Raw genomic sequence first — 16,758 nt, 5'->3', positions numbered from 1 at the left:
TTGTGCTTGGAAATCAAATGGTAGAACACTTCAGTGTGAGGCTAAATGTAAGGGCTGGACATGCAGAGAACTGAACGTCAGATGAATGAAAAGCCCATTTTTCCTGGGGTCTCAGGACTGATAGTGTTAAATCAGAGCCGTACACACACAGTGATTGAGTAGTATTTTACCTCTGGCTACCCCATAAGCTGTTAGAATCCCTGTAGCCAAAGGAGCCGTTTCCGTAGGATACCTCTTGAATCTCAATGTGCCTCCGAGTGTTTTACAAACAACAAATGACAAGGAGGGTTTTGGTCTCGGATTAGGTACAGATACTTTATGTGTGGCCCTTCACCGACAGTCACAGGGACAATTACTTATGTACCGTGCCTTGTACATTTTGTGTGTAATGAAAAACGCTGTGCAAATGAAAATGTACAGATATTATTTTTCCCCTCACAACGTATTTCCAAAGAGCAAATCTAGGGTGGGCACTGGGCAAATACTATTCATGCTGTAAACATATATCTTGAGCTGAAAAGTGCTAAAGGTGATGAAGGAGGGCGAACCACCCAGAATAAAACCAGGTTATGGCAACCTATTGAACTTAAAATGCGGCACATTTTTATTTTTGGCAACCTATTGAACAGAAACTGTTTTGCTGTACAGTATGTTGAAGTCAAAAAATGTTTCCAGCCAGGAGGTTAAGGTACCAAGCAATGTGTGGAGGATAACCTCAACCAGCAGCCAGCCTTTCAACCACTCTATGATATTCACCCCCCGTAACACTCTAGATGTATAGATTTTTCACATCTATTAAGAGTTAGATCTATTAGCGGTTGAAAAGGAACATCACTCACTGTGACTTCATAACACATTCATATGTTTCCTGACCTACGCCAGGGGCGCCGTGCGGCCATTTTATTTTAGAGGGGGCACAAAGTACGTGAGGATGGAGGGGATTAATTGAACATCTGAAAAATAAAATGAAAAAAACAGGACAAATGTGAGGGGGCATGTGCCCTTGTGTCCCATATGGGCATGACGTCGCTGAACTATGCCAACCGCCTCCCAATGAAGGTTTTTCGAAATTCAATACTACAGCAAAAGTAAATAATGTACCTGTGATTTTCAAGCTGAAGCGCATGCTTTCTTCAGCAGACTATTACTCCCATGTAAAAGCGTTCGCTTGAAGTATGTTAGAACCAATATATATATAGAATGTTGAACTGTCATTGTCCATCAATCTTTTGTTTTGTGATTCTACAGTGAAAATAAATTAATCTTGTCTAATGCGTCTTCAGTATTCAGTAACATATAGGCTGCATTACAAGCAACCAGCGAAGGTGCATCTCCCCACCTAGTGGTTATACTTTGAAATGAGCAGCATATGAAGTCAGACATTACGTCACCCCCATCAAATTGTAGTCTGACTACAGTCGGTACGTGTTGCGCAACAACTATTATTCAGAGTGAACTAATGCTACACAATTCTGAAGCAAACCACCCATATTGACACATCAAAACCAACGTCTCTGCTTTCAACTGCCATGTCCGGCCTGTCTGTGTTCTCCTATTCTATATCGTCCGTTCGATCATACAAAGTAGCACAAAGATAGATGATCGATTCAAGTATGTATAACATTTAGCCACAGTGTCTAACATACTGTGTTACTACATATAACAGTAACATTGAATTACCCTGTATGCATGTATCTATATTTTCCTTCATTATGGTAAACATGATAGACACTAATTTCAAGGTCCTACAGAACCAAGTCATGCTTGCACAAATGAGTCAACATGAAAGGTGAGAGGAGCCATGCTGGCTGGGCTGAATTGTGGGCCCAGTATTTGATTATGTGGAGGGCCATTCTCCCAGGCTCCTAGGTGGGGTGGTGGTCTAGGATCAGCAGCGGTTAGCTGCAAGGAGTGGGACGGCCCAAATAAGCGTGGCGGCTTGGACAAATTGTCCAGGCTGCTCCCCCTGCTGGGCCGACTCGGAGCTCTAACAAAGGGCCCCAGCTCTCTCCCACCCGATCCATCACTCTCCCATACCAAGGCCCTTTCAGTTTCAGAAAGGGACAAAGACAAAAGGTACATTAGCCCAGCCCTGTAAGGCCACCCATGGGCTGAAGGGCTGAATACAGAGCAGTGTATACCTTCCCTAGCGCCGTGAGGTGCTTCAGAAACAAGGGCCATTCAGAACCTTATTCACAGTGTCACATGATACGGAATCGGCCAATCCCTACCTGTACCGCCAACAATCAAGCTTAGTAGTTAGAAAGACACAAAGGGGGCCTATCAGCCCATACAATACTCCCTTTCTTATGCCTGTCATCAGCACGTTGCATTGTATTTATGGCGGTAAATTGTTCTCGCATACACACTGCTACGGTTATTGAGTACTGCAGTGTATGTTCACTTGATGAATGACTGCATTACAATGACCACAATGTCAGACTTGAACATAAGGTAGGAAAGAGGCCCATCGTAAAGCAGTGTTTACCTGTGGGTTACAGGGCGTGACGGTTCAGGAAATGAACTTGTGACAGGTTATGACACCATGTCTTCACAGAATGCCCATAACATTTCCTCTTTAATATTATTTTGAAAGTCTTTAAATAATGTGCTTCAGTGCAATATCTAGCTGTGCATTTGTGTGCAGAATGTGTGTATGGTCGCTTTTGGTTAGCCTATGTGAAGGAGATGCCACGGACTACGCAGACCAGCACAGTGTGTCACTATATACTCTCATTTCGTTGAGGATGGCTTTAAAAGCCTCATTGCATTCTAAGTGTGTGTGTGTGTGTGTGTATGCGTGCGTTTGTTGAGTGCGTGTGTTTAAAGTCAGATACCTGCAGGGAGAAACATAACGATTTTGGAGAAAGAGAGGGAGGTTCATGGAGAGTTCAGTCCTGTTCATAATGATTGCAGCCAGGTCACCCAAAATAATGGAAACACTTAAAGAAAATGAATGGATACAAAGTATATTGAAAATAAGTGCTTCCACACATGTGTTGTCGCTGAGATAATTAAGCAATTAACATCCCATGATTAGGGTCCAGTATAAAAATGCTGGGCAGGCTATTAATGTGGCCACTATTTTAGCTACCATGGTTATGCCCTATAAAATGACAATGACCCCATCCACAAGGTTTGAGTGGTAACCGAATGGTTTGATGAGCATGTAAACGACGTAAACCTTATTCCATGGCTGTCTCAGTCACCAGATCTCAACCCAATTGAACACTTTACGGGAGATTCTGGACCGTCGCCTGAGACAGTGTTTTCCAACACCATCAACAAAACACCAAATGATGGAATTCCTTGTAGAATGGTGTTGCATCCCTCCAATAGAGTTCCAGTCACTAGTAGAATCTATGCCGTGTGCATTGAAGCTGTTCTGGCGCCTTGTGGTGGCTTATTAAGACACCACGTTGGTGTTTTGTTTAAGCTCCTCAGTTAACGTTTGACTTGACGTGGTGCTCAGGGCACCTAAAGCATAACTGTATCCATGGAGCTATTTTTCTATAGTATAAACTCCCTCCGCACACTACCCTGCATTTCAGTCTGCATTAAATCAGTGGATGTATACCTATCTACAAGCTACAGGCAATTACTCTTACAACCCATTTTAGATTCTACCCAGCACTGTATAAGATTCCAGAGTAGAATCAAATCTAGTCACGTCTGTTTTAAGCATGCAGTCAAAATGAATAGTTACATATAAAGGTTAAATACATAAAAGTGGTATAGTCCATGTTTGTGGTTTCTGTTCCGTTTTGTTGAGTGTGTGAAAAATCTATAAAAATGTTCATCGTGAATAAAATACATACGAGAGCGCCAGGAAGTCAGTCATCTGCAGCTTGGCCCGCCGTGCCAGAATCTCCATCAAGTGGAGTCCCTCATCAGTCTGTAGCGCGCTGGGGAGAGAAAAAAATACAGAGTTCATCAACAGAGTTGTCACCTTAGCCTGTTAAGTGTGGGTGAGAGCTCCGACACATTACATTCCTGTCACATTCAGAGAGGAGAGGGGCCACGAGAGGCACGGAGGTCAGGGGGATGGAGGGTAGGAGGGGGAGGAGATGGGGGAGTGGGGAACGGAGTGAAGTCCAAAGACAGGGAGGTGAGAGGGTAAGGGCGTATAAAAGGAGGGAGGAACAAATAGGGAGATGAGGGAGGCAGGGAGACACGGAGGGAGGGTGAGGTATGACAACTGGGGGAGCAGGTGTTTCCTCTGGCATGATGAATCACCTGTGTGCTCTGCTTGTGTCCCAAATGGCACCATATTCCCTATATAGTACACTACTTTTGACCAGAGCCCTGGTCAAAAGTAGTGCAGTATAGGCAAAAGGGTGCAATTTGAGACATAGCCACTCCCTAGACTTCAGGCCAGACAGAGAAGTGCAAATGAAATGGTGCATTGGCACCACGGTGGCTCAGTTCAGCGCTGGCCACATCTAATGATGTACCCCACCTCTAAAACACAGTCAGAGTCTCTGATGACCAGGGACTCGGGAAGATATACATTTCAGTGCAAACCTCAGTCCTAGTTAATCACATAACGTAGTGGGAGGATGGAGTTTAAAAGGAGAAACTGTCTAATACAGACATTGAGAAAAGTCATTGCTTTTCCACAGCCCCAGCCCAGCCCCCTATGGAGAGTGAGGGCCCACCAGACCTGATTATGATGGAATAGTGAAGGGATGTGGGCTCCAGTTCCTGGTGGTCTGATGGGCTGTGGGTTCTGTGCCCTGGAGAGGGACTTGACCTGAACACCTTCAAATCATCATCTACTGAATGATACGCACGTGGGATGTTTATTGCACATGCATATGATATATACCACACTGGGGTATGGTTTTGATTCATGTAAATAAAATTGTTTGTCAATTGTCAATGCTTCATAAATGTATGATTTATTTACGTTCATGCATGTATATGAGTCCAGTACTGAAACATTGAAAATAATCTAGGGTAATATATTCAGTGAGCGAAACCCCTTTTTTTTAAGTCATGGTAAATTACTTTCCCAACAGTGAGTTAAAATGTGGAATGAGAAATTACTCTGACAGGGACACAGTAGGCCTTTGGGTGTCTAGCATCTAAAGCACATTTCTGTTTCCATTTGTAATGGTTTGTTTCAAGGCAACTCCAGCTATGCCTATTCAAGACAGGAAACAAAAATAAAAACAAAAGTCATGGTACAAACAGAACTGTACCAATGGATCCAAATGGCTGCTACTGATCTAGCGTACCCAACACAACACCTGTCAAGTCACCATAGTTGGCCCTGGCCTAAAAAAAAGACTCCTTTGCACGATACTAAATGCAATTCCGCACAAACATCGAACCTTGAATGATTAGCTGCGGTTGCCTCATTCATTACTTATGAAAGGTACTACTCACACTGTGTCAGTGATGACATAGCCGTAGTCATCGTCAGTTGTTTTCTTCGTGGCCACAGCAGCTTTGACATCTAGCCGCAGCTCCTGGACGTTCACTTTCTTCTCAAGGGGCTCCTGGACGTTCACTTTCTTCTCAAGGGGCTCCTGGACGTTCACTTTCTTCTCAAGGGGCTCCTGGTAGACCATCTTGGCAGCCGGAGGCTCCACTGCCTGGATCCAGCCCTCCAGCGCAGCCACCTCCTCCACGTCCATTGAGTGGGTCGACTTCTTCTGCACTGCCACCTTGATTACGTGACCATTTAAACCAAGATTCAACGCCACATGTGGACACAGTGCATTTCAAATCACTGAGGACGACACCAAAAGGTTGTAGCATCAGAGTCGTTGTGGTCCTACTTACAGTGGCAAGACAAAAAGTATGTGAACTCTTTGGAAATACCTGGATTTCTGCATAAATTGGTCATAACATTTGATCTGATCTTCATCTAAGTCACCACAAGAGACAAACCGTCTGCTTAAACTAATAACACACGACCTATTGTATCTTTCTTTGTCTATCTTGAATACATCATTTAAACATTCACAGTCTCGGTTGGAAAAAGTATGTGAACCCCTAAGCTGATGACTTCTCCAAAAGCTAACCTGGAGTCCAATCAATGAGATGAGATTGGAGATGTTTGTTCGAGCTGCCCTGCCCTATAAAAAACACTCACAACATTTTGAGTTTGCTATTCACAAGAAGCACTGCCTGATGTGAACAATGCCTCAAACAAATGAGATCTAAGAAGACCTGGGATTCAATAATTGTTGACTTGCATAAAGCTGGAAAGGGTTACAAAAGTATCTCTAAAAACCTTGATGTTCACCAGTCCACGGTAAGCTGTCCTGCAAAGATGACTACAAGAGCACAGCGCAGAATGCTCAATGAGGTTAAGAAGAATCCTAGAGTGTCACCCAAAGACCTACAGAAACCTCTGGAAATCGCTAACATCTCCTTTGATGAGTCTACGATACGTAAAACACTGCTGCACGTCTGGAGTATTCAAAAAGAGCACCTGGATGTTCCACAGCGCTACTGGCAAAATATTCTGCGGACAGACGAAACTACAGCCGAGTTGTTTGGAAGGAACACACAACACTGTGTGGAGAAAAAAAAAGGCCCAGCTCACCAACATCAACACCTCATCCCAACTGTAAAATACAGTGGTGGGAGCATCGTGGTTTGGGGGCTGCTTTGCTGCGTCAGACTATCATCGACGTAAAAAAAACTGAGATCCCAAGTTTATCAAGACATTTTGCAGGAGAATGTAAGGCTATCTGCCAATTGAAGCTCAACAGAAGTTGGGTGATGCAACAGGACAACGACCCCAAACACAGAAGTAAATCAACAACAGAATGGCTTCAACAGAAGAAAATAGACTTTCTGAAGAAGCCCAGTCAGAGTCCTGACCTCAATCCGATTGAGATGCTGTGACATGACCTCGAGAGAGCAGTTCACACCAGACATCCCAAGAATATTGCTGAACTGAAACAGATTTGTAAAGAGGAATGGTCTAAAATTCCTCCTAACCAGTGCAGGTTTGAACCGCAACTACAGAAAATGTTTGGTTGAGGTTAATGCTGCCAAAGGAGGGTCAACCAGTTAATAAATCCAAGGGTCCACATACTTTTCCCACCCTGCACTGTGAATGTTTACACGGTGTGTTCAATAAAGATGTGCAAACAAATACTTGTTTGTGTGTTATTAGTTTAAGCAGACTGTGTTTGTCTATTGTTGTGACTTAGATGAAGATCAGATCAAATTTTATGACCAATTTATGCAGAAATCCAGGTATTTCTAAAGGGTTCACATACTTTTTCTTGCAACTGTCTGGGTAATATGGTCTTCACCTCGGCCAGAGTGGTCTTACTGCGGACATTCTCCAGACCGACATCCCTGCCGTTGCCCAGCCCTGCACCCACACCAGCCTGGCCGGGGGAATCTCCCCGGAGTCTCTGGGCTGGGGACTCACTCTTATCCAGGTACGCCAGAAGCTTTCCAAATAAGCCGGCGGCATCCTGGGGCTGAAATAACACAGAACAATGTCACGGTGATTTAGCTACAGCACAAACAACACAAGTCACGGTGATCTCAGGAAGCACAGAAATAACAAATACGAATCAATCATAACTACATTATGGCTTTTTTCCCCCATCTTGATTATGAGACATGTTTTGTTGCAATCCATGTGTACTGAATAGAGGAACTGTTTTGATAGGGGAGAGGAGGCAATTTGCTTCTCTCATCAAATTCTCGGAAAGCAGGCAGCAATAGGACAGAAGCCAATGATAAATGTTTGAAAGATAGGTATGCAAACTGACAACATTAAAACACTTTCAATCCATTTTTCAAAACATACTTCTTCTCCATGTTGTGTATACTAACTGTTTTACTGTCTACAGTACCTTGCAGATTTATCATCAAAATCCTTTTGAAAATCAGCTCTTCTGGATGATTCATACCCTACACGCGGTATAATATCACCGTTTATAATGTCAGTATTCCGTTTGACATTTCCACTTTCTTTCAAACCCTTTATCACTTTTAGAATCAAAATGGGGGGGTACCTTGTCATTGGAGCCTGCTGGTTCTCTGTCTCCCTCCATTTGTCGCTCTGTCAGGAAATAACAGAGACTGAGTGTTTACTGACAACAAGAATAATATTAAGCAGAAAGCAAACCTACTCTGCATATCTCAAATAACAGCCACGCAGATATACTCTCCCTTTCACTCTTTTAGAAGGCCAAGGGAAACTTATGGTTTTGGCAATATTTTTAGCTGATACCTTTTAGCAGCCAATATGAACTAGTCACCCTGAAGTTTGCATGGAAAGACAATGAGTATACAAAGGTGTTGGTGAGTTAATACCACAGATGGAGGTCTTCTCCAAGTAACCAGGTCTGTCAGGTTTGTGTACCTTGGACCACAGGCTCCTCTAGGGGAGTGCTCTCCGGAGCTGTTTTCTCTGTGGCGGATGGAGGGTCACTGTCCTCCTTCTCCTCCTCCTCCTGTTCCCCGGGCCCCTGTTCTCCAGGCCCCTCATTCCCATCCTCATCCTCCTGCTCCTCTTCCTCCCCCAGGTCTCTTGGTCCTGGTCTGGCCTGGGGATGTTTTTTATCCACTACCTGCATTCACATTTACATCTTGGTCATTTATCAGACACTCTTATCCAGAGAAACTATAGACAGTGCATTCAACTACGGTGTCTAGGTAAGACAACAAAACATCACATTCATTGACCCAGCTATCAAACGCAGCTATCAGCAAAATCAGTGCTAGTAAGAAAGGTGTGAGGGTTTGTGCAAGAAAGACAAGTACAAAAACGTTGTTGTTTATTCTACCTGTAGGGCGTTAGCGATCAGTGTAGACAGCTGGTCCAGGTCTTTTGGACTCATGTCGTCCACGTCCACATTGTGTCTGCCCACGTTCTTCAGAACCTTCTGGATGAACACCTCTGTGGAGGAGGAAAGAGGAGAGGGGATGAGAGGAGGATGGGAGAGAAGAGGAGGAGAGGAGAAAAGAGAAGATGAGGAGAGAAGAGAAGGAGAGGGGAGAAGGGAAGAGAGGATGAGAGGGAGAAGAGTTCCAACTATGGTAGATGTCAATGCCTTAATTAACAACTAATAACATGCTATACTGTTATTTTCAGCGGATCCATAACTATTGATAGCGCTAATTTGTTCACGTAGGAATAATAAGGAAGAACTTGTACAGTAAAAAGCAGCACATACCATCCATTGGACTGAAGGGGTATTTTGGACTAGAGGGTTGACTGGCTCCAGCTGTCTGGAGGAGTAAAAGTCTATCCAGGTTGGGTGTTTGGGATTGAGAGTTCTCTTTAGGCCCAGCACTGTCTATACTGTTGCTGTAGGAGGGGCGTAGCGGGGAGGGCAAGGTTGGGACTTTGGGGGCCCCCCCGGTCTGGGGCGGTCCCTGTGCAGACAGGTAGTGCCTAAGGGCAGCCACAAGGAGGTCTCCATCCCCTGCAGAGTGTCTGTCCTGGTAGGGAGGCTGGAATAAGGAGAGTGGGGTAAAATGTCCCTCTCCCTGGGACTTGGGCCGGTAGTAGTCAGAGAAGACGCCAGATTGGTAAAGGTCACTCTGCAAGATAATAAAACACATTATTGGTGTATTATAAGGCATTATATAAAAAGGTAATTATGTAGCATTATACATTTACTTCATAGAAAGTGTTATCAAATAGATCAAAGTGTTCTTTACTTAGTGCTTCACTTAAATCCCCAGCTAATACACCACCATCAAATGAAATGTTAATTGCTAATATGTTAACAGTAAGAAGAGAGTATGTAATATCTTCCTAAGCAGTACACTATACGGACGGGTCAACAACACTCTATGATCCATCCATCTCCCACATGCTCATCTCAAAACGAATGTTTTCCACCAACCCCATCCTTAATAAATAAAGGTCTACTCTCCCCATTCTCGATAAATAAAGGGGTACCATCCCCAACCCCTCAATGCCTGGACCTCAGCAGGGGTTTGGCCCTCTCATTCAGCTAGGCCATGTTGGTCACCCCCCTCAACAGCAATTACATAGAGCCCATCATGTGGGTGTTACTAATTAAGGAAGTGAACTCCTGAACCCTCGGTGGGCATTATCTCCCTCATAATAATCTGGCAGGAAACTATCCCTGTGAATGGTCAACCAACAGCCATTCACCAACCCTTCAGAAGGGGATAGATAATGATACAGCTCCCACAGCGTCAGTTTGTGTGTGTGTGTGTGTATGTGTGATGTGTGTGTGTGTGTGTGTACACATGAGTGTGTGTTTATAGAGATGTGCATCCATGGAGAAGTAAAAAAGGATCCAGCTGCTCATCCCAGGCTAAAGCAAGGGCCTGGGGGTCTGGAGGGCAGGGTTCTGAAGGTGGCCAGGGGGGGAGGCTTACCTTGCTGGGACTCTTGGGGCCCGTGGGGGACGAGGCCTGGGAAAGGAGGCCCAGATGCTGTAGGACGTTCTGAAGGTTTCTACTGAGCTCCACCTCCACAGGCTTGATCTTTTGGTCTCCTGGGTCCATAGCCTGGGTAGAGGGTCTGGACCAGACATGGAGAGTGAGAGGTGTGAGTAAGTGTGCGAGAGACAGCAATAAATAGTTAGAGAAAGAGAGAGAGATGGAAAGAGACACAAAGACAAAAAGAGAGATAAAAAAAGGAGAGAAGGAGAGAGACAGGGTAGCCTAGTGGTTAGAGCGTTGGACTAGTAACCGAAAGGTTGCAAGTTCATATCCCCGAGCTGACAAGGTACAAATCTGACGTTCTGCCCCTGAACAGGATGTTAACCCACTGTTCCTAGGCAGTCATTGAAAATAAGAATATGTTCTTAACTGACTTGCCTAGTTAAATAAAGGTAGAAAAAAACAACAACAAAAAACACATGAACAAACAGCCATAAGGAACAGACAGACAGATAACCCGGACTATCCAGAGCTAGAAACTAGATCCGTTCAGACATAAACCAGCTCATCAGTCATCATATTCTAACATGTGCACTCTTAGAGTCTGCCTGTCTGTCTGCATGCATACGTGTTTGCACAGGTGTAATGGATGGTGCTGCCTGCTAGAACAGTGACCTGGATTTGCTGCTGCTATAGACATGGGGGCTGGAGTCCTGTAGGCGTCTGTAGGGGATCTTCCTCAGCTTGGACAGCTCCTTGGACAGGATCTGCTGGGTGGCCTCATCCTCCCAGATCAACCCTGCAACACATCAACAAGAATAACACTCAGAATGTGAGACTAGAAAAAAATGGTTGCACATATACTATCTATCAAGCCTGCTCCCGCTCCCCCCTCCCTGGCGTTCGAGGGTGCCAGGCTACCCGTCATCATACGCACCTGTTACCATCATTACGAGCAGCTGTGCTCATTTGACTCACCTGGACTCCCTCACTGTGTTGATTGCCCCGTGTATATGTCTGCTCCTCTGTGTTGTTCCCTGAAGTAGCATTTTGTCGTGTGGTGTTTATGTCCAGACGCTGTCCCCGTTCCGTTACATGTCTGTCTGTATTAAATGGTTCACTCCCTGTACCTGCTTCTCATCTCCTGCGTTGGGCCTGACACTATCAATTGCATTATGTGACAAATCACAAAATAACTGTTTTTAATCCCTGGTGGATTAGGTCAAAGGTCACTATGGATGTCTCAAATGGCACCCTATTATCCATAGGGCTCTGGTCAAAAGTAGTGCACTATAAAGGGAATATGGTGCCATCTGGGACACATCCTAGGTCATTCTCATTCTGTAATATGTTCTCTCAGCATGTTAGTAGGTTTATAAGACGAAAGGCTACATGATGAGCTCCATATGTATTCCCCTCTGCTTCTTAATACTAACACACAGTACATAACTACAGCACGTTTTGGCAACACAACTGAGGACTGGTGCCAATACCAGATGGGGTAGCGGAACCAAATGTAACTCAGAATATGGCCACGCACACTTGAACAATTCAACAGAGACATTCCACAGATGAGAGGCAGCGTCCATGAGAGATACAAGCATCACTCGACTGCACAGCAAACAGCATCTGCAATGACATCCTTATCTTGGTAATAGAAGGAAGAGCACAGTACACATGTCACTTTGCACAGTGCACCTTACTGTTAGTGAGCGTTTGGCTAGATCGGGTTGGGATGACTTCTATAAATCACATTTCCATGAGAAGGCATGCGTTGTTATGGGTTATCAATCTTTAAAAAAGTTGTATAATCAGTAAAACCATCAATAACATAATAAACGAGAGGATGGATTTAGAAAATATGTAGATATGGGCACATTGGTCTGATAATACATCTATGTCCTCTTTTTGAAATACATAGGTATGCAAATGTGCTTTCATGGCTACCAGATGAGAGAGTCAAACAATGTAGATCTCCCGGTGGTGGGTGCTTCCCATGATGCTATTGAGCGGAGCACAGAAGGTAGAGGCCAGGGTTCTGGAACCCAGCCAGCCTTCTAGATCCACCACAGCCTGATGAGGGAGGAGCAGCGGAACACAACAGCAGACACGGAACACACGGAACCCACCATACTGCTGTCTGCTGCTACAGCCTGGCCTGCCTGCCACACGTCACTCAACTGAGCAGGGCCGGGCTCAATAACACAGGGAGGACTGAGAGCCAGCTTTCACCATCAAACACACATAAAATAGCTGTGCTCAATGATTGCTTTTAACGGGGGTCTTGATGGCTGTCTGTGTGAGAGGAGAGCCAAGGCAGGGTTTTCACAGGAACCAACGCGATGTGGCACCGCAGCTTGATTAACTGTAACCCCCACCAAGTCATTCACACACAGCTTAGGTTTTCACAACCACGCAGGCGAAACGGTTCCATAGCAATGGGATATAAAGGAGAGGTCCGCTTGGTTGGGCAGCTGGGGTTAACAGAGAGCAGTGAGAGGGAGGGGGTCAGGGTTTGGGTATTACAAACGACGGGACTAATTTAACAGAAATAGCATTGCAAAATTCTAGTAACTTTCCACAAATTCCCACGTTTTTCATGAGGGAATAAGCAGGACATCCAGTGGCCTTCCAACTGGGATTTCTGGACCTTAGTGTTTAGTTTAAGGCCCATAGCTCTGTGCTACATCAGCAGGGTTTGTTTTTGTGATGAGGAGAAACAACAGGCAGGTTGGTAGCTTTGAATCTGTGGAGGTGTTTCTGTGTTTCACCCGACCAGCACTCAGAGGGTCAGAGCAGAGGCAGCGGTGGCTGTTATGTTGAATAATCTGAGGCCATTAGGCCCGCGTCCCAAATGGCACCGTATTCCCTACATTGCACTACTTTTAAACCCATAGGGCTCTGGTCAAATGTAGTGCACTACGTAGGGAATAGTGTGTCATTTGGGAGTCCACCGAGGTTTGTGCTGCTCGGCTCATCATGCTGCTCTACCACACTCTGTTCTGGGTTTGAAATGCAGATGCTCTTTGGAGTTTTGTTCCCCTAATGCTTTTTCAGACAGCCAGGGTAAATAACTCAATAGCATATTTCATTTCTGCTGGAGAGGTTGATAAAACCGCCAGAATTCATCAGCGCTGTGCACTAGAATATCACTCGCCCATCTAGAGCTGCTTTCTAGAAATGTATGTGGATCTCAGGTCCCACTAGGCACAGACGTCAGTTCAACGTCTAGCTTTGATTGACATTTTGGTTGAGTTTTCAACTAATGTCAATTCAACCAAAAATGGCACCCTGTCATTATCGCCGCAGAAAGTAGGGGTGCTGCAGAACCCCCTGATAAACTGAAACCATTTCCCCCAAAATGATATTACTCCTGTCTGAACAGACAGCAGTAAAATACTTCAAAATACTACACGTGAGAGCACAATTTTACCACAGAGGATCAATAGCTTCTAAAAAATAGCTCTGGAATAAGTTTTATCACAGCACATGCGCCAAATATAGAACAGCTCGTTCTCCATAGAAGGATTTTGGAACCGCTAACACTGGCACTTTGACACTTGCAATGGCTGCCAGTCCTGACTTCAATGGGAACCGCCATGTATGGATTATATTTCTATTGTTGGTTGCGGCTGTCAGTTTGCCTTTGACAAATGTTCAAATACAAATCGTGAGAAAAATGTAGGCCTTCCGTTTGGAAAGCTAATGCCTACTGCTGAAAAGAGAAGACGGATCTGTCTATAAAAACTAACAATTCTCTTCATCATGTAGCCTTTTCGTCTTATAAATATACTAACATGCTGAGAGAACATATTACAGAATGAGAATAACTTAGTATGTGTCCCAAATAGCACCATATTCCCTTTATAGTGCACTACTTTTGACCAGAGCTCTATGGGTAATAGGGTGCCATTTGAGACAGATCCAGTGACCTTTGACCTAATCCACCAGGGATAAAAACAGTTCTCTGTATTTCCTTTTGTGAATTGTCACATAATGCAATTGATAATACATGTGCCACCATTTTTTCATAGTCTGACATTGAGTGTTATTCCTGTTGAATTTTTGAGCGATTCTGAGCCAACAAGCACTGTTTTTCGAAGTACCTTATCTTGAGATATTGACACGAGAGCATTGGCCATCACCGGTGAGTAGCCTATGCTTCATCTTTATCATTGGGTGAGTGTGTCACTGGAAAGTGTTTTTTGTAGCCTACTGTAACCTATACTATATATGGTACATTTGGAAAGTTTTCATACCTCTCAACATTTTTCACGCTACAGCCTTAGTCTAAAATTGATTCAATAGCTTTTCCCCTTATCTACACACAATACCCCATCATGGCAAAGCAAAAACAGTTTTTTTAGAAATATTTGCAAATGTATAAAAAAACGGAAATATCACATTTACATAAGTATTCACACCCTTTACTTTTGCGGCGTTTACAGCCTCAAGTCTTCTTGGGTATGACGCCTCAAGCTTGGCACACCTGTATTTGGGGAGTTTCTCCCATTCTTCTCTGCAGATTCTCTCAAGCTCAGGTTGGGTGGGGAGTGTCGCTGCACAGCTATTTTCAAATCTCTTCACAGATGTTCAATCAGGTTAAAGTCTGGGCTCTGGCTGGGCCACTCAAGGACATTCAGACACTCCTGTGTTGTCTTGGCTGTATGCTTAGGGTCGTTGTCCTGTTGGAAGGTGAACCTTCGCCACTGTCTGAGGTCCTGAGCACTCTGGAGTAGGTGTTCATCAAGGATCTCTCTGTACTTTACTCCGTTCACGCTTGGCATTCAGGCCAAAGAGTTCAATCTTGGTTTCATCAGACCAGAGAATCTTGTTTCTCATGGTCTGAGAGTTCTTCAGGTGCCTTTTAGAAAACTCCAAGCAGGCTGTCATGTGCCTTTTACTGAGGAGTCGCTTTCGTCTGGCCACTATCCCATAAAGACCTGATTGTTGGACTGCTGTAGAGATGGTTGTCCTTCTGGAAGGTTCTCCCATCTCCAAAGAGAAACTCTGGAGCTCTGTCAGAGTGACCATCGGGTTCTTGGTCACCTCCCTGACCAAGGCCCTTCTCCCCCGATTGCTCAGTTCGGCCGGGCAGCTAGCTCTAGAAAGAGTCTTGGTGGTGCCAAACTTCTTCCATTTAAGAATGATGGAGACCACTGTGTTCTTGGGGACCTTCAATGCTGCATAAATGTTTTGGTAACCTTCCTTCAGATAAGTGCCTCGACACAATCCTGTCTCAGGGCTCTACGGACAATTCCTTCGACCTCATGGCTTGGATTTTGCTCTGACATGCACTGTCAACTGTGGGACCTTATATAGACAGGTGTGTGCTTCCCCAAATCATGTCCAATCCATTGAATTTACCACAGGTGGACTCCAATCAAGTTGTAGAAACATTTCAAGGATGATCAATGGAAACAGGATGAACCTGAGCTCAATTTCTAGTGTCATAGCAAAGAGTCTGAATACCTATCTAAGTAAAGTTTTATTTTTCATATACAATACCAATCAAACGTTTGGACACACCTACTCATTCAAGGGTATTTCTTTATTTGTACTATTTTCTACATTGTAGAATAACACTGAAGACCTCACAACTGTGTGTCAGAGTGTGGTGTCAGGAAAATAACCTCACACTCAACGTCAACAAAACTAAGGAGATGATTGTGGACTTCAGGAAACAGCAGAGGGAACACCCCCCTATCCACATCGATGGAACAGTAGTGGAGAGGGTAGCAAGTTTTAAGTTCCTCGGCGTACACATCACAGACAAACTGAATTGGTCCACTCACACTGACGGCGTCGTGAAGAAGGCGCAGCAGCAACCTCAGGAGGCTGAAGAAATTCGGCTTGTCACCAAAAGCACTCACAAACTTCTACAGATGCACAATCGAGAGCATCCTGGCGGGCTGTATCACCGCCTGGTACGGCAACTGCTCCGTCCTCAACCGTAAGGCTCTCCAGAGGGTAGTGAGGTCTGCACAACGCATCACCGGGGGCAAACTACCTGCCCTCCAGGACACCTACACCACCCGATGTTACAGGAAGGACATAAAGATCATCAAGGACAACAACCACCCAAGCCACTGCCTGTTCACCCCGCTATCATCCAGAAGGCGAGGTCAGTACAGGTGCATCAAAGCTGGGACCGAGAGACTGAAAAACAGCTTCTATCTCAAGGCCATCAGACTGTTAAACAGCCACCACTAACATTGAGTGGCTGCTGCCAACACACTGACATTGACACTGACCCAACTCCAGCCACTTTAATAATGGGAATTGATGGGAAATGATGTAAATATATCACTAGCCACTTTAAACAATGCTACCTTATATAATGTTACTTACCCTACATTATTCATCTCATATGCATACGTATATACTGTACTCTATATCATTGACTGC

At 44.6% G+C, this 16,758-nt stretch overlaps 1 protein-coding gene across 2 annotated transcripts in view; it reads right to left on the bottom strand.

The window, feature by feature from the left end:
* The window catches only part of LOC124009664 (receptor-type tyrosine-protein phosphatase N2-like), a 160,885-nt gene that overhangs the window by 99,594 nt on the left and 44,533 nt on the right, over positions 1–16,758 (bottom strand). For both annotated transcript variants that reach the window (XM_046321691.1, XM_046321692.1), the window contains 9 exons: positions 11,026–11,149; positions 10,345–10,489; positions 9,162–9,531; positions 8,772–8,884; positions 8,348–8,555; positions 7,998–8,044; positions 7,281–7,454; positions 5,392–5,672; positions 3,819–3,905 (listed from right to left, as the gene is read on the bottom strand). In XM_046321691.1, the coding sequence (XP_046177647.1) occupies positions 3,819–3,905; positions 5,392–5,672; positions 7,281–7,454; positions 7,998–8,044; positions 8,348–8,555; positions 8,772–8,884; positions 9,162–9,531; positions 10,345–10,489; positions 11,026–11,149 (1,549 nt within the window). The remainder of the gene's footprint in view (positions 1–3,818; positions 3,906–5,391; positions 5,673–7,280; positions 7,455–7,997; positions 8,045–8,347; positions 8,556–8,771; positions 8,885–9,161; positions 9,532–10,344; positions 10,490–11,025; positions 11,150–16,758) is intronic.

Source organism: Oncorhynchus gorbuscha, linkage group LG22, assembly GCF_021184085.1.
Source record: "Oncorhynchus gorbuscha isolate QuinsamMale2020 ecotype Even-year linkage group LG22, OgorEven_v1.0, whole genome shotgun sequence".
In the NCBI taxonomy this organism is placed as follows: domain Eukaryota; kingdom Metazoa; phylum Chordata; class Actinopteri; order Salmoniformes; family Salmonidae; genus Oncorhynchus; species Oncorhynchus gorbuscha.
Note: the sequence above shows the minus strand (reverse complement) of the source record. Positions and strands in the feature narration are given on the sequence as shown.